This window comes from Chroicocephalus ridibundus, chromosome 14 (genome assembly GCF_963924245.1).
Source record: "Chroicocephalus ridibundus chromosome 14, bChrRid1.1, whole genome shotgun sequence".
In the NCBI taxonomy this organism is placed as follows: domain Eukaryota; kingdom Metazoa; phylum Chordata; class Aves; order Charadriiformes; family Laridae; genus Chroicocephalus; species Chroicocephalus ridibundus.
In genome coordinates, this window is record NC_086297.1 from 11,357,630 (window position 1) to 11,378,822 (window position 21,193).

The following is a 21,193-nucleotide window of genomic DNA, read 5'->3' on the forward strand; positions in this document are numbered from 1 at the left end:
AGCTCCTACCCGGGGACTGGTTTTCGGCAACTCTTGGTGTTGCCTGGACACAGGAATTGAGAAGATGTCAGGAGATGAGCAAAACTGTAAAGCATCAGCTGGGGAGAATGACGGTTTTCTGCACAGGGTTAGGTGTGTTTGTGCTGAGGAACTCCATGGCCATCTTCCATGGCTGGAGCCCCTCTGCTGTGAGGACAGGCTGAGAGAGCTGGGGGAGTTCAGCCTGGAGAAGAGAAGGCTCCGGGGAGACCTTTGAGCCCCTTCCAGTCCCTAAAGGGGCTCCAGGAAAGCTGGGGAGGGACTCTGGATCAGGGAGGGGAGCCATGGGACGAGGGGGAACGGTTTTAAATTGAAAGAGGGGAGATTTAGATGAGACCTGAGGAAGAAATTCTTTGCTGTGAGGGTGGTGAGCCCCTGGCCCAGGTTGCCCAGAGAAGCTGTGGCTGCCCCATCCCTGGAGGGGTTCAAGGCCAGGCTGGACGGGGCTTGGAGCAACCTGGGCTGGTGGGAGGTGTCCCTGCCCAGGGCAGGGGGTGGCACTGGGTGGGCTTTAAGGTCCCTTCTGACCCGAACCGTTCTATGACTCTGTGACCACCGGCTGTCGCCACCATGGAAACCTTCAAAGAGTTGTGACTTGCACTTCAGTTTGCGTAACCTGTCACTGCTGTCGGAAAAATGTAAAAACTTCAGCCTGATGCTTTTGTCTGAGTTTGTAAGCGGCTTCAGAAGCCTTAATAACTTGCTGCTGACCTGGAAAAAATTAGGAAGAGGAGGGGGCTTCCTCCGGCAGCCTTGTACTGGCGAGTAGTCTGGGGACATTTTTAGTACCTACAGATTCCAGAAATAATAAGCAACTTATGATGCTTACTCCTGAAATCTGATTTTAATTATGGCTTTGGAACAGCGCTCATGCACTGGACTCGTATCTCAGCCCGTGATGGTGAAATGCAGTTGCAGAAATGAGAATCACACTTGTATTCTTTGTCTGCCAAATACCTTCCTCTGAGCTCCCGGCATTTTCAGCCCGTCTGCACATGAGGCTGGTTCAGGCTCTTCCTCTTCTTATTACGACAAATTGTTTTGACACTATATGCAGATAGAATTTGCGCCTGGAGTAGCAATATTGAGATTAATCTGAGCCATCAATCTCACCTTTGTTGTCTTCGGCACCGTTTACCTGCCGCCATGGAAGATGCTGAAGTCAGGGATAATTTCGGGCCGTTCCTGCGGGCAGCGGCAGCAAACGAGGGAGGGGAGGAAGCGTGGCGGCCTTGCTGAACCTGTGTCTTAAATGAAACAGAAAACGCACCGGATAGAACCCAAATCAGTTTTTGCCTCCGCAAAAAATAAGTAAAATTGCAATTTAAGGGTATGGTCTGTGGAGAGTGTTTGCCGTTATTAAAGTCGCAGGCTGAGGCAGGCGAGGATGCGCATCCTGGCTTCGTTCGGGTGTGGAGGTGACTCTAAATAAGTGCCCTTCACCAGCCCCGTCCTGCTTATTTCACATCGTCATCCTGCGTTTGGTGGAACCGATGCCTGGCCTCGTGGCTCTAGGGACAGTTGTCAATAATAATAAGATCTAACAATCAACCAGGAATTGGAATGTTTCAGTCCCTTAAGGTATTCTATGCACGCTGCAGCAAAACAAGAGAGCATTGTTGGTTTGGGTTTGGTTTTTTTCTTTAGTTTGCTCTTTTAGAAGCGGGTGATGTGTCTATAAAAGGTTTTTGACAGACAGGGAGAAGACAGAAATTGTTTTATTACCTTTTGTGTTAGGCTTTGAATCTAATTTTCAAATATAAGCACTTATGCTTCACCTGAAAGAAATATGCAGGCAGTCTTAAATGGGCACTCACAGTCAGGCTTATGCTTTTATGTAAATATATTTTGCGTGCCCAATTTCCCATTAACACAAGGTCACAAATTAAGTTTCTTATGTATTTACATAAGATCTGAACATGAATTGCATACGACTGCTGATGGCATGAATGCGCCTATTCAGGATTCAGATGGGCTTTGTGTCTGTATTTCTATGAGTGTCAATATATTCACAGAGATAGGTCGAAGCATTAGATGCTGATACAGGAATTTTCCATGTTTCTAAATATTGATAGGTTTTAAGAGGGAATTTTGTCTGGCTTCTGGATTTTTCTTTTCAAACAAAATTTTCTTTAAACTTTTTCCCCTTTTTTAATACTGTTTTGTTGTGGTTTTTTTTAAAAATTGTAGTTCTAACTGTACTTTGACAGTCGTCTTCACAAAATGTTTTGCCAAAGAGCCAAAAACAGCAAAGAAAAGCATGTGTAGTAGTGATGCTATTGATCTTTATAGACATTAAGCTTGCTAATGCTGCTGTGAAATAGGTAAAATAGTACATTAATTTTATAGATGGGCAAACGCTTTAATTTGTTTTCCCCTCTCAATTTTTCCAACTAGCGCTGTGAGTCAATAAGTCCTATTATCCATGGCTCTGGAGCCCATTAAATAAATATATTTCATGCACGTGTGTGTAAGATCGTTATACAAGTGGCACTAGATTTGGAGATTATGCTGGCGCCCATGAATTAAATGAGGCTGCTGCGTTGTCCAAAGTTGCCGTGACCGATACGGTGAGTGAGGGTCCGTGTGCGTGCCTCGTGGTCGCCTGTGCAAGGGATGCCTGAATATCCCCCAGCTGGGATTCCTCCTGCGTTCCCGTTCCTCCCCAGCAGCGCTGGGCTGTCCTTGAGCCATCCTGCCCAGCCTGACCCACAGCATCTCTCCAGACACCTCTGCGGCAGCAAAAGCCCGAGTTGAATGAGAAACCTGGGTCTCTTCCTCCTCCTCCTCCTCCTCTTGGATGCTCTCAGTGCAGTGTGACTGGGGAAGGTCCATCTTGGGTGAACTCTAGGGGAGAGAAGCGTCAGCGCGTTTTCTTTGGATCAGGAAAGGTTTGATGATTCGCTGTTGAAGCTGAAGTTCTCTCAAAAGCTTTTAGTTGAAAGTGAATGTCTTTTAGCAGTATTATTAGCCAGACTTTGGCATGTGCGTGCTCAATAAGGCAGTGAAGAGGGACAAGGTAGAATGACCAGTTTTGGGTTTTCCTTTAGGAGGTGTCCTACGTGGTGACATGCTGGTTATTTTAGAGTTGAAATTTGAAGAGAACTCATTTGGCACTTGTAGTATTTTTCCAGAGTCTGATTTTAATCAGCCAAATCACTGAAACCAACTCCTCCCAAGAATCCATCATAAAACCTAGTTTCTTACTCAATATGTTTGCTTTCTGAGCTAGCTCCTTGGCCAGTTTTCCAAGGGAAGATTGCCTTTTTTTCCCATGGGAGTGATTCCCTTAGTGAACGCCCAAATGAATTGAGACTTAAGTACCAGCGTCTGTCATCAGCCTGCGCTTACTACATGGGATGGTTTAAGGATGAAGGAAGCCAGCAGAGACCCCGCAGCCACTTTTGACCACCACGTGAGAATTCCCCGACGTTGGGTTACCCAAGACCGATGCTCCTGTGGTGCACGCTGGACTGCGTGCTGGCACGAGGCTGTGGTGGGAGCAACCGCGTGGACATTAGGTGATGGGGCAGTTCCAGTGACATCTCAGCCTCCCAGCCCTTCTCCTGTTCCAGAATGGGGTCCTCTTCTCCTGTGCTGCCCCGGCAAAGGAACGTGCATCAGCTCAATGAGCCTCACACCACATGCCAGAGTTTTGACGGACGTAATGTGAGCGTGGAGATGCATAATGGTCCCTAGAAAACCATAAACTAGTAGAAATCAGAGTACCCCTTAAACTGCTGTGATTTAAACTGAAAGTCAGTCTTTTCTTCTTAAAATCCTGGGAGTCGCTGAAGCAGAAAAAGCTGCACCAGTGACTGAAATCTCTCTACCTTTTCCTCAAATAGTCTCTTTCTCCCCGATGAGCGAGTTGCTTTTACTTCTCCCAGACCTTATAAACATGACATATTTACGCGAGAATGAGTTGAATTCTCCTCTACCTCATGTCTCGCCAAGAAAGCAAGGTCCTAATTTCTGGCTGCAGTGCCAAATAGTATTTTAAGGGGCAGAAACAACAAAGCTGAATCATCAGATCACAGTTGGAGTTTCTGATCTCAGTTGGAGTTTTAGGGGCAGGCACTTGTAAGTCAGACAATTACTCTTCCTGAAGATTTTTACAGTTCCTTGTTTGCTAAGGAAACGCTGGAGAGAAGTAGAAAATGCGATACTTTCGGGACGTCTAGAAGTAATATAGTTCAACTGCTTGTGAAGAACAGCCATCGTTGACTTGATACTCTCCCCTGAGATTGTCAGGAGTATTACAGACACGGAGCAAACTGCCTCCTTTTAAAGAGGCAAAAAGGAAGAAACGGAGAAGCAAAAATGTGTTTTCATCTATGAGGAACAGAACAACTTTTTTGGAGGTCTCAGTCAGGTAACTTCACCCTTCCCTTTTGATAAAACCTCCTTTTTTAAAGGTACTTTTCCAGCCCATCAGTTGGATGCGGAAGGCAGCGCAGAGCTGCTGTCAGGGCTGGTGCCCGCAGGGAAGCGACGTGGGAGAGACGCGATGCTGGGTTCAACCGTGGAGAAGGGTTTTGCCCTCCCAGCCTTGGCCTTCCCTTCCCCGGAGAGGCACGAAGGGCTGGTGTCTGCCCGGCTCATGGTGTGTAACGTTCAGTTGAATTGGAGGCGTGTAGATGAGTCTTCACTCCTGATTAGTGAGAAAAGCGCTCGTTGCGTTAGGTCAAACCGTGTCCTCATTTATGTCTGCGAGCTCTGCGGGAGCGAACATGGGTAGCCCGGCCTTGTCGGGTCAAGCTGGTCTTTTGTCGCCTTCAGAGTGTGTATTGTGTTAATCTGGTGTTTACTGTCTGACTGTATTTTATTCAGGAATCAGTCAAGATAGATTTGTTTAACCAAACCCAGTCAGGCTTTCACTACAGAGGGGCAACGTCTGCGGAGTTTTGTAGTCGGCGTCGAGGCAGTTTATTGGTACAGATTGTGTTTTCCTGCCTTTCTGCAAAAGGGCACCGCGAGCTGCAAAACCAGAGGGCACAGCACCGTATGGCGCCTTTCACAGTGCAGCTCCCAAAAACACTCTCAAATTTTGTACATCTCATTGTCAATGGATGGCAACGACGTGCCCTGCCCCTATTCCTGATGTATTAGTAACACCGAGCCTGGGAATGCGGGAGCGTAAATGTGCTCTGTGCACGCTCCATAACCTAAAATCTGTTGATGGTTTTGAGAAGCTGGATAAAATGACTTAGTCAATTTAATTTAAATTGAAGGCAGATCTTTAGTGTGAGGTTTGCTCATTTTGCTTCTTGCAGTTATTTAGGATCTCTGTGCCATATTGGTCCAACAAAGGTCTTAACAATCAAAATTTGAATGGTAGGATTTTTTGCTGATAAAACTCCCATAAAATTCATCCCGAACAGCAAAGCTTTTCTTACGAGGTTTGGAGCAGTGCTTGCGACACGTATTTTAGGGGTAAGGATTTGGCCAGAGGGCAGAGTGATCACAGAATACAAAGGCTGCATAGTTTTCAATTAGACAAAACGTGTAAAGCTAAACTTCATGCCGAGACATTTGGTGCAAGCACGCGTATTTTCTGCTCTTATATGGATGACTGGAAGCGTGTATTTAGCCACGTGGGTTATTAAATGCAACTGAGTTAATGGCATTTTCCTCCCTTCCAGAGGTCTCCCACACCACGTTATTTCTTAGTGGCATTTAGTTCTCTCTTTCCATCGTACCAAACACCCTCGAACAAGGGTGTGGGAAGAGATCTCCACACACGGAACAGGCTGCCCAGGGAAGTGGTTGAGTCACCGTCCCTGGAGGTATTGAAAAGCCGGGCAGACGTGGTGCTGAGGGACATGGGGTAGTGGGGGTTTTGGCAGTGTCGGGTTGATGGTTGGACTCGATGATCTGAAAGGTCCCTTCCAACCTCGACCATTCTACGATTCTGTGTTCACCCTCCCCACTGAAGGACCAGAATGCTGCGGTTCATCCTCTTTCTTTCATATCGGTTCTTCAAAGCGATGGTCTAGACTGGGAAGATAAATCCCGTTTGGAGAATATTTCAGCTGGAAGGACTTTTTGGCTCTGCGGGCGGAGTAAGTCATGTTTGCAAGAGCAGCGGTGGGCAGGAGCTGAGGTCCATCAGCACGTGGACCCATCCGTGGTGAGGAAGATGCCTGCTGCTGGGCAAGGTTTGGAGCCCTCCACAGGCTTGATGATCTGAAAGGTCCCTTCCATCCTCGACGATTCTAGGGTTCTACGTTGTCCTGGTGCAAGGGAACACAACTAAAGCTTCCTTGGGGTGCATCATGGTGCTGCCTGTGAAGCGTGGGTTTGGTAGCCAAATAAAAAAACCTTGTTCATCCTATTTGGATGTTAATTGTGGAATACATTAGCAGAATTTTACATAGCTTCAGCCACTTGCTTACAGATTTTAACAGCAATTTCCAACCTTCCCTGAGCACCTAGCTGATGTGCAGTAGAAATCAACAGGAATAATTTGCATCTTTATTGTTTGCTGCTTTTGGCCAAACCTAAAATATCTTCAGTTAATTCCAGTCATACTTAGAAGGTAATAAGTTTTGATTTCGAGCCTGTTGCCAGAATTGCTTTGGTGTGCTGCCCCTGCTTAGCACAGTGCAGAAGCTAAATGGGAACGTAGAAAACTCGTCCTTTTTTTCAGTAAAGCCAAAAAATACTGTATTGCTGCTGATGTAGTTTCAAAATGATAGAGTGTACTCTTCTCCTCATAAACGCTTCCTAATTTTGTGTCTAGCCCTGCTGCGTGTCAGCCAAAGAATCCCATTGGATAATTGCAATCGATTAAAAATCTGACAAGCTACAACCATTCTCGTTTATTCTAGACCCTGGGCGCTTTTTCCAGAGGTCAAAATTTGCTAAGATTAAAATGAAAGATCTGCTGGAAGCAGCTGTTCTCCATAAGGGCTGTTTTCCTGCCTGGGTTGAATGTATTTGTTGAACGCAGCGACCCCAAGGGTAGGAAGCCCCGGCATTGCGAATCTGCGGCAGGACTGGCTTACCTTTTCTAGAAAGGCTTGTCTTAGGATGGGGGGTCAGATGGGAACGTTTGGGCTGGGCGAGCAAAAAATAACAAAAAATGCCGTCTCCGTTTTTGGGAGGAGGCAAAAGGAGCGGGGCAGCAGTAATTCTCGAAGGCTGAGTGTGTGGCTCTGCTCTCCCCGCAGCCCCCTGCTCGCCGTCTGTTTCGCTGCCTCCTGCGGAGTCCCGGGCATCGCCCTGCTGACGCTGGGGGTAAACCCTCTCACCGGCGGCCTGGGAGCCTTCAACATTTTCCTGTACACGTGTTGTTACACGCCCATGAAGAGGATGAGCATCGCCAACACCTGGGTGGGAGCCGTCGTCGGCGCCATTCCCCCCGTCATGGGCTGGACTGCGGCCACCGGTACTCTGGATGCTGGTGAGTATAAAACCCGCGCGTCTGAGCGAGCGGTTGCCATTAAACCTCATTCTTTATGCTTTTTTGACTCGATACTGCTTCGAAAGCAGATATATTCTGCTGTTGGCAGTGCCAAAGCCTGTTACGGTGCGGTACCATACAGACTGAAGAAGTAGACATGGTCGTATCATCCTTACGGCGGCATTTCAGGGGCAAACGTGAGTTGATGAAAGAGCGTGTCTTATTGAATATGTGTTTAGGCCATCTTAAAAAAGAAATCTAGAAGGAGAAGAGTGTCTTTGGGGTTCACATGGAAGAAAATGTTATGTAATTTCAGGATTAAAACCATACCCGGTAAGATCTGACTCACAAGTCAGGAGCTTTCAGCTGGAAAATTCCCAGATGTGTTTATTACTGTCTTTCCACAAGCCAGAAAATACCCTGGGAAGATTAATTTATTGGTGTATTTCTTAATTGCTCACTTCTAAACTCTGAGTTATAAATGTTCCTTCCCCCTCTCCTTGAAAAGCAAACGAAGATTTCTATTTTAGTAACTGTGAACCATTTTTACATCCCTCATAAAACACTGATCTCTTCAGCAGCAAAACTGTGACACAATTAGGGCTTGTTTTTCCTGCCAGCGAGAAACTTAAGAATCAAAGTGGCTCCACATAGTTACATTCTGAAGAAACTCAGGGAGTTCAATTAACAGGTCTGTTAAGAATGTTTTGAGCGCACACTCATCCCACAGCGCGGCATATTTAAGGCTTGAATAATACTTTCAACAACAAGGCTTTTAAGCAGGAATTATCAGGATCTGTGCAAAACCGGCAGCACGCCGTTCCTCGTTTGTGCTGCGCGCTCCCTATAAAAGTCAGGCTGAATTGGCTTTGTGTACGCGTGCTCCGATCCAGAGCTGATCCAGAGCTAGGAGGAAGGGGTTTGTGGTGTTTTTTTTTAATCACGTGTAGTACTTCTATACAAACGTTTATATCTCTGAAAGTTTTGGGTTTTTTTTATATTTAGGCCTATAAATGGTATGTGTGTGTGTGTAGAGTGTCTCGTGTTAAGGAGTGCATAGCAGACATCATTAGAAGTTCTGTATTTCTAAAGAGGAGACAATGAATTAAACCCACAAAATGTGTATTTTTAAGGACTGTAGCGTTCTGTCTGCAGTTGCCTAGATCTTGGATCTGACGTCGTTTAGGGATTTCTGCGTAGGTTTTGGCACCTCTTTGCAGAGTTGATGCTAGAAGATGACTCTCACGTGCCCACGTTTTCACCTGCGCAGACCGGACTGGGGGAGCTCACTAAAACCCCTTGCTGTAGAGGCTGTCACCGTTCAAATTGTCACCCCGGATTTTTAGCTAAACTGCTGCGGCTAAAGCCTGGCACGTTAAAGTCAACTGGCACTGATTTTCATCGTCTTGAATTCGTCAAGTTGCAACTTGCTCTTCAAGACCTATTTCGCAAAGCGCGAAGCTGTCCCTGTAGGGCAGGCAGGGCGGGCAGCAGGGAGCACCGTCTTTGTCCCAAATAAGCTCTTCCTCTCTAATTTGCGCCTGAGATGTGGTTGCGTGTCCCTCTGCCAGCTCTGCTGTGGAAGGGATAGTCTCTGGCAGTGGTGCCACCGGTGGAAGATGATAGCTCAGAGCCAGACTTCGCCAGCACGTGATGATGTTGCCGGTGCGTGACCCGGTGTTGCGTTGTGTGTTCTGGGCAGCTAAAACTTTCTACAGTCAGCTTCCGGCGTGTGTCGGTGAAAAAAATGTTATGGAGCTGGTACTGGTCTTTGGAATACAGCACCCCTGGGGGGAGTCCTGAAAACGGTGCCCTGAATGTAATACTTCAGTGCATTTCAGTGTTAAAAAACAAACAAAATAAAACCTAAAACACCTTTAAAAAGAAAATAGAGAAATAAAAGAAAAGAATTGCATTGTAGACTGTAATTTTGAGTGTTGAACGTTCTATTATTGCAAAGGAGAAGAGGGTTCAGCACCTGGCAGCATCAGACCCGTGCCAGGAGAAGCGTGTGTCCGTGTGCGTCCATACGCGACACGCAGACCTGCGCCCCTTCGCTAACCAGCCTACCCACAGTTGTTGAACTCATTAATAATGTGTAATTAGCTTGGAGACTTCACCTAGTTTTAGGTAGAGGTGTGAAAATGCATTTGCACCTCGTTTAACAAAAAAAAAAAAAAAGGATCATTCCACTCAATAACAGAGAGGAATGTGAAGGAAGGGAGTTAGAAAACTAATGAGAAGGAAAGTTCTCACCACTTAACTGCTGGCTTTTTGTGTTTTACATTTTCCTGTGGATTTTCTCTCCTTGTAATCTTCTCACAGCAGCCACATTGTTGTACGTGTTGCTGGTTGTAGGGAAAGCAATATTTTAGAGTGTGGACCTACCTCTCATTGGCATTTGACGGGGGTAACCCAGCGCGGCAGCGTAGTGTGTGGTACCCTGGGACAGCCGTGGCCGCATCCTTCTGTAACGTCCGGAGTGCAATAGCATCACCGGCGCATAGCTCGTGCTGCGAGATGCTCTCGGTCGTTCCAGAGAGTTGGAGATGATTCCTAGGTTCCTCCAGAGATAATAACGAAGTGTCTCAGAATGGGAGCGGCCTTGTTTTAATTTATCCTCATTTTATTTATAACTTTCTTATTGCAAAGTTTAATACCTTGACAGTTTCTATTACAAGAAACAAATATCACATGTTTGCAGGTAAAAATCTGGGACCCTTATTTTTCCAGCGATGCAAACACTTTGCAGACTCACAGAATGGCAGGGGTTGGAAGGGCCCTCTGGAGATCACCCAGTCCAACCCCCTGCCAGAGCAGGGTCACCCAGAGCAGGTGGCACAGGAACGCCTCCAGGCGGGTTTGGGATGTCTCCAGAGACGGAGACTCCCCCACCTCTCGGGGCAGCCTGTGCCAGGGCTCTGCCACCCTCAACAGCAAAGAAGTTCCTCCTCATGTTGAGATGGAACTTCCTATGGTCAAGTTTGTGCCTGTTACCCCTTGTTCTGTCCCCGGGCACCACTGACAAGAGCCTGGCCCCATCCTCCTGACACCCCCCCTTTCAGTATTGATAAGCGTTGATAAGATCCCCCCTCAGGCGTCTTTTTTCCAGCCTGAAGAGACCCAAATCCCTCAGCCTTTCTTCACAAGAGAGGTGTTCCAGTCCCCTCATCATCTTGGTAGCCCTTTGCTGTCCCCTCTCCAGCAGTTCCCTGTCCCTCTTGAACCAGGGAGCCCAGCACTGGACCCAGCACTCCAGATGTGCCCTCCCCAGGGCCGAGCAGAGGGGGAGGATGACCTCCCTCCACCTGCTGGCCACACTCTTCTTGATGCCCCCCAGGATGCCGTTGGCCTTCTTGGCCACAAGGGCCCATTGCTGGCTCATGGGCACCCTGTTGTCCACCAGGACTCCCAGGTCTCTTTCCACCGAGCTGCTCTCCAGCAGGTCACCCCCAACCTGTCCTGGTGCAGGGGGTTATTCCTCCCCAGGTGCAGCGCCCTACGCTTGCCCTCGTTGAATTTCATAAGGTTTCTCTCCTCCCAACTCTCCAGCCTGTCCAGGTCTCTCTGGATGGTGGCACAGCCTTCTGCTGTGTCAGCCACCCCCCCCAGCTTTGTGTCATCAGCAAATTTACTGAGGGTGCACCATGTCCCTTCATCCAGGTCATTGATGAATATATTGGAGGGACTCTTTATCAGGGAGTGGAGCCATTGGATGAGGGGTAATGGTTTTATACTGAAAGAGGGGAGATTGAGATGAGATCTGAGGAAGAAATTCTTGGCTGTGAGGGCGGTGAGCCCCTGGCCCAGGTTGCCCAGAGAAGCTGTGGCTGCCCCATCCCTGGAGGGGTTCAAGGCCAGGCTGGACGGGGCTTGGAGCAACCTGGGCTGGTGGGAGGTGTCCCTGCCCAGGGCAGGGGGTGGCACTGGGTGGGCTTTAAGGTCCCTTCCAACCCGAACCATTCTGTGATTCTATGATATTGAAGAGGACTGGACCCAGTACTGACCCCTGGGGAACACCACTTGGCACGGACCTCCAACTGGACTCTTTGCCGCTTGCTGGTATTTCTGACACTGCACTATCTTTTGCAGATCTTACGGCGATTCCCAGCGACGCTTCCATTTCTGTCCCTGCTAAGTAACTTTAATTATATGCTCTTAAGCCTGATTGAACATCCTGCCCCCAACCCTAGGTTTTGTGCCAACGTAATTTAGGGAAAACCTCACATTTCAAAAGAGAAAGATAAGGTTATCTCTGGGAAGATGTGGAACTCTTTGTTGTGGGTTTGATGCGGGGAGGGGGGGGGTTGTGCGGTGTTTTTTTTTTTAATGGCAGCTGTTTGAAACTGATGAAAGATCGGGAATGTTAACATTTCCTCGCTGGGGGAGCCAAGTGCAGGTGAGATGGTCAAAGGTGTGTGATAAATGTAATTTATCACGTGGCTATCGCTGCCACGTATCTGCTGTATTTATGCAGAACTTAACCGCCGGCCCGTGATTTGCAGTAACACGTTTGCTTCCTTGAAAGCAGATTTCACTGCTCCTTTGTGGTGCTGTTTATTTCCAAAGAGATTGGTTTTTCTAGTAAACCTAGACGCCCTCAAATTATTTTTACAAAGGAAAATACGAAATTCACTTAAAGCCTTAAAATAGCACAAAGCCAGGAGAAGGAGGCAAAGTTCAGCAGCGTCCTGTTGGGTGCTGGATCCTCCTCCTACACAGGACCCACGCGCGGGATCCCCGGCTGTGCCCCGCTGATGCTGAGCCCATGTACAGGCGTCTTTAGGAAGTTCCAGAACTATTTATTTCGGCGTGCGAGAGGCACGACCTTATACGTGCTTTAAATTACTCTTGTGTTGCTGGTCTTTCTCCCCAGACTAACTCCGCAGCTTGCTTGTTAGAAATGTTTGTTGTCCATTTAAACTTGTTGTTTCTCAGTAGCGGAGAAATGGAATCTGGGGTAAACATTTCCCAGTGCCGTAACCCGTATTTTGCCTTATACATTTTGTACTTCTGCTCTGAAGGCTCCATCCCAGCCGGCGCGCGGTATCGGTGTCTTAGAGCGGAGCCATCCAGTGCGGCGGCGTTCAGATAAACCACCCAGTTAGATGGAAGTGACAAGCAGGGGTCCTCAACATAATGTGCTTATCAGTTAAGGGGATTTATTCTGAGTAGGTGGCAGTGGCACAGCAGATAAGAGCCCTGACGGAGCAGACATTACAGACCCACGGTGGCCTGGAGCCATAGGTATTACTGCACCAAAGAATGTTTATCTCAAGAGACTATTTAGTTTATCTCAGATGCTCCACTTCTGGTCTCGCTTTCCCGAAAGACATCTTGTACTGATTTTCATTCATTTTCCGAAATTTAAATAATTCCTGGGGCTATGGAATTTATAGACTGAGTATCAATTGTAATCATGTGGAGGCTGATTTTTAAATTGCCTTTACTTTGTAATTCAAATTGTGTTGTATGGTAGACATTAATTATGTCAGCCAACATCTATTTACAAATGGGGATTTAAAAACGGGCAGCTCTTATCAGCTAGTGACATTTGGCAGATGGATGGTTTCAGTAACAACAAAAAAAAAAAGAGAATAGGGGCGAGGGGGGGCTGCCCCCGACCTGTCAATGGCTGGGGTCTCTCATACCTTCCCTGGTGTAGCGCTTGGCTGCCGGGAGGAGGGAGAGCAAAGCAACAGCTTAATTGCCTGCAAAATAAGCTGGGAGATCTTTGTGTCCCTTCCAGTTAAGCACTGGGAGCTTCCAACGCCCCCTCATGTGGGAGCGGGTCTGAGATCCAGCCGCCCTCCAAAGCCGGGCAGCTCCGCGTCCCGCCGTGGGAGCAGAGGAGGCTCCGACTATCAACTCCCGCTAGGAAACTCAGCTTTTCGGATGCTTTTCACTTCTCGGATGAAAGACGACAGAATTTGTGGCCTGTTCCAGAGGAAACGGAGGTATTCATGTCACTGACATATGAGAATTGGCCCAGGAGTGTGCTTTGTGGGGGTAAAGACTGTAAAAACCGAGGCAGAGGGACAATAGTAGTAAGCAGCTGGTCTGAATTTAGGACAAAAGCCGGTGGGCTGGGTTTTTTCCCCCGTTTCCATCTTCACAAGAGACAAAAGAAATGGCAGTTTCACTGCTGGGACACCTTGGGGGACCAGCTCCACGAATTCAGAGGCAACGTGCCCTTTGCCGGTTCTCTGCCCCACGCACGGCTCATGGGGCACAGGAGGACGTGTGCCCCAGGTGTGTGACACAATACCTGCAGGAGACCTGCAGGAGAAGGACCAATGTCCCAGTGTGTGACACAAACACCCATGGGAGAAGGACCAATGTCCTGGTGTGTGACACAACACCCATGGGAGAAGGACCAATGTCCTGGTGTGTGACACAATGCCTGCGGGAGAAGGCGTGATGTCCTGGTGTGTGACACAACACCCATGGGAGAAGGACGGATGTCCCAGCGCGTGACACAACACCTGTAGGAGAAGCACGGATGTCCCAGTGTGTGACACAACGCCCATGGGATAAGCACGGATGTCCCAGTGTGTGATACAACGCCCATGGGAGAAACACCGATGTCCTGGTGTGTGACACAACACCTGTAGGAGAAGCACCGATGTCCCAGTGTGTGACATAATGCCCATGGGAGAAGCACCGATGTCCTGGTGTGTGACACAGGGTGACGAGGAGCCCCTGTGTGGCTCTGCAGGTTTTCAGTCCTCCACTGAGTCTGGCCCTTCGGCAAATGCTTCCTAAAGAGATTAGCGCAGAACGAATGGTCTGTGCAAAGACCATATTTTCATCTTACCCAACAGGCTCGCTTTTTTTATGGCATACGTTGCTGGGCTTAGCTAAGATGAATTCTGTACGGCGGTGGTGCTTTTCTCAACCTTGCCTATATAATGAGAGGTGTTTCCCTGTGAGGCTTTCGGCTGTAATAACCTGTCGTGTGTCGTGCAAGAAGTGTGCATGCCCGTGTCTACCCGTACGCACGCAGCTTCTCTCCCCATGGCGAGCGTACCTGAGGGCGTCTGGTTGCCTCCTGTGGAAGGCAGAGGCCAGGAACGCTCCCTCGAGGTGCAAAACCCCACTGCCAACTTCATTTCCCATTCCTGGTGGACACCGAGGATCGTCCTTTTGTTCTGCAGACAAGCCGTACACACGGCCAACATCCCCTTCCCTTTGTGTGCTGCCCGGAGAAGTCTATCGCAGCCCCGCGACGCTCCTGTCCCACAAGCCTTTTGTGCCGGCCTTCAAAAGAAACAGCTATTGAAACCCATGACCATGAAGCTTTTGAGTTCTCCAGTGTTTTCCTCCTCGCCCTTCCTTTACACGACCGTGTAACCTTGAAGGCTCACAATCAGGACCGTGCGCGGGGCTGTACGTGCCCGCACTGACAGCCGGGACCATTGTTTGCGGCCCGGAGACCTTGTGCACGGCTTTAGAAGTGATATTTTTCCTATTTTCCTTCTCAAGGCCGCTTGCGTGGCATCCGACACAAGCAGTAGCATCTGCTTTTGTTTCCCAGTGGAAGCAGAAGTGGCGGTTGTTGTCTTGGGGTGGTGCTAATATGGGAAATGCCACGGCGGTAGAATAGGGGGGAATTAAATTGGTTGGGTTAAAGTTCGTGACTAGGCAATTCCCGAAGTCCTTTGTGTTTGAGGAGGCTTCATAATCAGAAATCGAGATGTAAGTTTTGTGGTGTTAATCCCTTTTCTACTCCCTAAGACAATGGGAAAAGTTAAATAGTAGGTAGCAGTTTTCCTCAGGAGCGACTGTGTCAGGGCAGTGTCTTGAACACTCGTAATTGGAGGCTGATGGATTTACCCTAATCGTCATTTTCCATCACCAAAATAAGCTGAAGGAAGGGCAGTAATTATCGCAACTTCCAACTCACCTTCACAGCCAGAAAATGCCTCCGCCAGCTTAATCAACCAGGACGGTACAGCTGTGTTAGGGACGCGACTCTCCAACCCACTCGGAATATTTGTACCAACCCCTCCAAATAATCTTTGGGTGTTTAATATTCCATTGAACCTGCAATGGGCAGCAAGGCTTTGACGAGGCTTCAAAGTCTTTCTTTACCCCCATAATTGCTGCATGGTTAGAAATCGCCGGGGAAGGCCACCGTGTTAAACTTGTTGTGAACGAGCGCAAAAGAAAAGAGAGAAAATAAAAGCTTTTGGGATGTATCCAGTACGGTCCCTGCGAGCGTAACATCCTGTAAAAATCACGCGGGATCACAGTTAACAGAGTTTTGGACTGGTTCTGTTAAATTTCCTGTAGAAAAGGTGAAAAAGGCGGTCTGAGACAGCGCGGTTGCTCCCAAGCAGGTGGATCCAGCTGGTCCAAGTCAAGCCTCTGAGCTCTAATCTACCTTGTCTGGATTAAAGAGCAGTAATTTGTTCAACATCTTTGAAGGGAGGAGAGCCAGTTGTGTGCTATCAAGGAAATGCGGTGTGTGGTTGTTTCCTGGCTACGATCCGTTAAAAGGCCGAGCTTCCACTACCAAAGCCTTCCCTCCTGACAGCAGCCAAACTCAGACCAGTTTCCTAAAGACAAAAGGCCGGTGCTTTCCTCTAAGAAGTCAGGGAGCTACCAAGGTCTGGAAATAATTTTAAAATTCCTTCACATTATTCAAGGCAGAAGAATTACTAAAATTGTGCTTTAAGCAAAACAGCATTCTTAGGTTGCCAAGGCAGTAAACACCAGCTTTGGGAAATGCAGTAAGATTTCAACATCTGTTTCGGAGCTGATATTTTAACCATTCCATGTTTATTTTAATGCCTGGTTGGCCACTTCCCAGTCGTACATATGCAGCACCAAAGCAAAGACGGAAGGAGCGAGTCCGTTCTTGAATCGATGCTACAGATCAGCTCCCCCTTCCTTTTTTTTTTTTTTTTTGTTTTATTGGTTAAGTAAATAACGTCTGTCCTGTCCAGAGCTTGAAAGTGATACCAGAGGTTTGCAGAACACTATGCAGAGGGCAGGCACTGTGTGTTGTCTGAAGAACAATGAGAAGGATAAGAAGAAATAATAAGTTGTTCATCCCCGGTGTGTTTTCAGGAGCACGATGTCGATGCAGCGGTCTCTGGAGATACCCTCGGAGATGTTTGCCTTGACTTGTGCAGACAGGGCCACGTTCATCCGCCTGCCCGGGCTGCTTGGGCTCCAGCTGACTCTGCTGGTGCTCCCACCGATGCACGCTGGGCTCCAGCCTCTGCCCTCTTGTAGCTCAAAATCCTTTTCTGCCCTGGAAGAACTTGCCTTTAAAAATTTCTTGGAGAGTTTCAATGGGATCATCCCCAACTATTGTGCCTTGTTCAAGGCAGACAGCTGAAATAATTCAGCTGTGGGTGAAATCATCGCTACTGCTCCATGTGCCAAGTGTACGATGTATGAAGCTCTTTGATGATGAAAGGTATTGCCAGCATGAAAGAGGCATATTTCGAATCACTGCTTAAGAGAGTGGCATCCTCAGCACGAGACAGTCCAGCAGGATCCAGACATTACTTCTGCCCTTTAGTGGGTGAGAAAATAGGTTTGCAGTCCTCAGGCTGCTTTATGTGAATTAAACTGTTTGCTCACAACGATGCTACCAGCATGATTTAGAATCATAGAATGGTTCGGGTTGGAAGGGACCGTAAAGACCACCCAGTGCCACCCCCTGCCCTGGGCAGGGACACCTCCCACCAGCCCAGGTTGCTCCAAGCCCCGTCCAACCTGGCCTTGAACCCCTCCAGGGATGGGGCAGCCACAGCTTCTCTGAGCAACCTGGGCCACTTTCTGTTGGCACTGTGAGCTCAGCGGCTGAATGTGCCCACTCTTTCTTGAGCAGATGGTGTATAGACTTGAACAGACTCCATATCCTTTACAGGATGTGAGTAATTTGGGGGATGTCCATGAGGGAGTCTCTGGGTCACTGATCCCGATGCAAGCCCAGGGTGGATGAGACAAGAAGGTGTTGCTCCCCGACTGCTCTGCTCATCCCGTGTTGGCCAGTGGACAGAGTTCACACCCTGCAAGGGCTTGCACCCTAAAAACCATCTCCCACTTCCCTGCTCTTAGGTCCTCTTCTTAGCAGAGAGGCCAAGGACTCATCGGGATGACATTATAGAATCATAGAATGGTTCGGGTTAGAAGGGACCTTAAAGACCATCTAGTTCCAACCCCCTGCCATGGGCAGGGACACCTCCCACTAGACCAGGTTGCACAAGGCCTCATCCCTCGCCTGAGATTTGGACCATCCAGCAAATGAGGTCATCATAAATTGCTTTAAAAAGGATAAAGCATGAAATTTTCATCAAAGTTCAGAGGTACCACGTGGCCTTCTGGACACCGTGAAAAGCGTAGCTTCAGAGAGGGATGCTTCTTGCTCTCATAATTCTAAAAATTAGACTGTCAGCTACCACGGTTTACAAGCCCAGAATCACTAGTTGGATTTGGAAGCCTCGTCTCACGATTATTTCCAAGTCTTACCCAAATTTGTTGAACCTTAAAATGTCTTGCCAAGCAGTTGCCGAATCACTGTGGAATTTAGTGTCTTGTTTGTTTTAGAAAAAGGGCGATTTATAAAGCTTCAGTATTTCACTAGATAAAAATACATTTACAGAAAGAAAGAACCATTTTCTGCCTTCTTCAGTGCCGGTTGACATTTTGGCTTTATCTTAGATATTAAAATAAAATAAAAATCTCAGCTTGCTCTTGTTTATTAAAAAGAAGATATATTATCGCTATTTAAATACTTCCAAAAGAATTTTTAAAAAGAAATAATAGCTTAACCTTCAAATTCATGATGAATGGTAAAATCTGTTATTTATCTCTAACTCTGCGGCCGCCTGCCTGGTTCTGTGCAATCCTGTAACTTTTGAGATGATTTAAACTTGTACAAAATGGTTAAACGATAGGAACTCAACAAGAAATTATTTTATACCTGTTTTGCACACAAGAGCGAAAGAATATTGGAGACTTGGTGCTGTTTGACTAAATAGACGCCATTATTTTTCCATAATCAAACAGGACTCGTGTGCCGAGGTGCCAGGATTTAGAAGCGTGTGCTCGCAGCTCTCCCGCTCTCGCACTTGGAGAAGTGAAGAGTTTGGAAGTGGTCACAAATGGGCTAAACTTGCAGCTGTTAAAAATTTGGCCAAAAATAAGGGTAACGAGTTTAGGATATCCACGAGCCGGGTGCTTGTGGTCTTGCGGTGTATAAATGCTTATGGAAAAGCAAGAATTCCGTACGGGTCTGCCTGCGCCCAGGTTTTCCACGTGCCGTGGAGAAGCCCGAGGGCTGCGGTGTCCCTGGGTGCTGCAGTCCCCCGCTGCCAACACAGACCAGGGCTCTGCTCCGACACCCGCCTTTGCCTTTCCAAACCCCCCGCCAGCTCCACACGTTACGGCTGTGAACGACCTCGTCTCTGGTCTTCACTAAATTACAAACTCGGTGGAGAAAAAGGAGATTTGCATTGATTAAACTGAGTTCCCAAACTGTCGGGAAGCAGCAGAGTAGACTCCGCGCTATTTTGAACCAGGTAATTCTCCAGAGTTAGTCTCGCTGTAATATTGCTTAAAAACATTGTTGACCTAATTATGACATAGTTAGCATTCATCTAGTAATTATGAGTATTGCAGTGTCTGCTCCGGGCTGGACGGGATTCGTACTGTGGGCTCATTTGATGCTGAATTGTACCGTACCGTGTGCTGTGCTTTGCGAGTCATCGCTCTTGACGTGACACTTAAAAATCTCCGACAACCCCACGGTCTCAGCCCGGGCAGAGGAAATTACAGGATGTCCAGGGCACATGGGAAACTTAACAAAAAGATGGGGTCGGTTAAAATCCCCATAATGGGCTATTAAATTGTTTTACTGTTCGGCTTCTCTGTAAAATATCAATTATCTCAATGGTTGTAATGTAATCAAAGTAATTAAATTCCAAAGGCTTGCATGTAAAAACCAGAGCTTTGTAAATGGGAATCCAGCCTCGAGTAGTTTAGTTGGTCTGTTTGTGTTTAAAAGTTTCTCCAGATGACTTTTTTTCTTTTAATGGTGTTATAGTTAGAGAGAACTGCGAAAGGTTTTTGTGTGTTTGAGGTTTAGGGTGTGTTTTGAGCTTGGCTGCACACAACGTTTGAACAATTGAATAAGCAAAGCCCGTGTTCCAGCCCAAACGCAGGGACGAAGAGCCGGCTGCTCCGTAGCCGTGGGAAGCAGGGACGGCCTCTGCCTCGGAATCCCGGCCCCGGCTCCACCTACTCACGGCTCCTCGGCTGACGGAGAATTGTAGCTTCCCTTTCCCAAAGTTCTGAAAAATGACAAGCTAGTATCTCTAAAGCGCTTCAGAGGGGAAGCTTGAAAAATATTCCTATCTGAGGTTTATCGCGTTCGGGATCTTGCCTCCGGTGATATGTTTTACAAGAATAGGAAAAAGCTAAAGAATGACATATTCCAAAACCATTTTCCCCCATTGTTTCTCCTGGTGTAGGGAGTACTGCTGCTTCATTAACTTTTATTTCAGTTTCTTTCAGTAGAGCTGCTCCCTTAGGTTTCAGCAGAACCGAATCAAATCCTGTTTTGTTAGGGACAAAATTACATTTTTTTGCCTCAATTTTCTGAAATTCATGGTAATTTTGGGGTGCACCATTTTCAACCGTCTTAAAAGGTTCCACTTTAGAGAAGGTGCTTACACCTGAAGCATCCGCACCCTGAAAGTCGACTTTGGGAGGATCGACTGGCAGGATTTGCAAGTGTTTTGGGGGTAGTCCAGGAAATCACCTGCGATGCCTAGCAAAGTTGGTCTGAAAGCTGCACGTCCGATATATGAGGATCTGTCTCCATCCTTAATGTAATCAACGTTCAGAGGCACGTACTTCCCTGATGGGCTGTTTGTTACTCATTGTAGTAAGTGATGAGATGGGTCTTTTATACCACTACTGGACCTTACAGGCAACGGGAAACCCGCATTAAGTCTAATGGGTTGTTCCTTCATCGCTCGATAAGGTAGGGCAAAAGAAAGGTCTCTTTTGCAAATTTAGATTATCGTTATTATTATTTGCATGTCAACACCAGCGTATGGTGGCTGTTTAAGACACGAACTGGACATGCACAGCCCAAGGAACAGATGGGGAGAAGACGTGAACCATGAAGGAGACAGTGACAAGGTCTTTGTTAGAGCCCAAGCAGTCGCTGGGGAAGAAGCGAACATTTGGGGAAGAATTTAAATACATTAACACGTGCGCAGATAAGTGTTGCTCTTTCTGTTTCTATCAAGTCGTTAAGAAAATGATAGACTCATGGCTCCAACTGAGAAGTAATTTCCATAGAGAAGGAGCTCATGAAGGCAGGGAGATGCAAAGAAAGTGTTAATGCCGGAGCGGAGTGTTTGGGAGCTGGGGGAACAAAAGGAAAATCCAGGAATGTTCATAATGTGCAACAGCCTTGGGGGATTTTTTGTGTCTTCAGACAAAATTAGTGAAGGGAGTTTAGTCTGAGGGCCTCCTTGAAGCTCGCTGAAATCGGCACATGAGCTGCTTCTGCCTCGATAAGCCCCGTGCCGGGTCCTGAGGATAGCTGTGAAAAACATGGTGCTGCCATAGCGCCTTTTTAAAGGGAAAAGTAGCTGATTGCCGTGAACAGAGTTGCTTGGTCAAACTATTTAGAAGTTCCTACGATTGGTTTGAAGGAATATAAAGTTCTCCATCTTCTGTCGCTTCATTAGCAGCTTCTGCCAGTTCTGCCGC

The 21,193-nt window shown here is 47.5% G+C and overlaps 1 protein-coding gene across 2 annotated transcripts in view; it reads left to right on the forward strand.

Annotated features, from left to right (window-relative positions):
• LOC134523427 (protoheme IX farnesyltransferase, mitochondrial) overlaps positions 1-21,193 on the forward strand; it is a 110,539-nt gene that overhangs the window by 85,411 nt on the left and 3,935 nt on the right. For both annotated transcript variants that reach the window (XM_063352358.1, XM_063352357.1), the window contains exon 6: positions 7,215-7,447. In XM_063352358.1, coding sequence (XP_063208428.1) covers positions 7,215-7,447 — 233 coding nt within the window. The remainder of the gene's footprint in view (positions 1-7,214; positions 7,448-21,193) is intronic.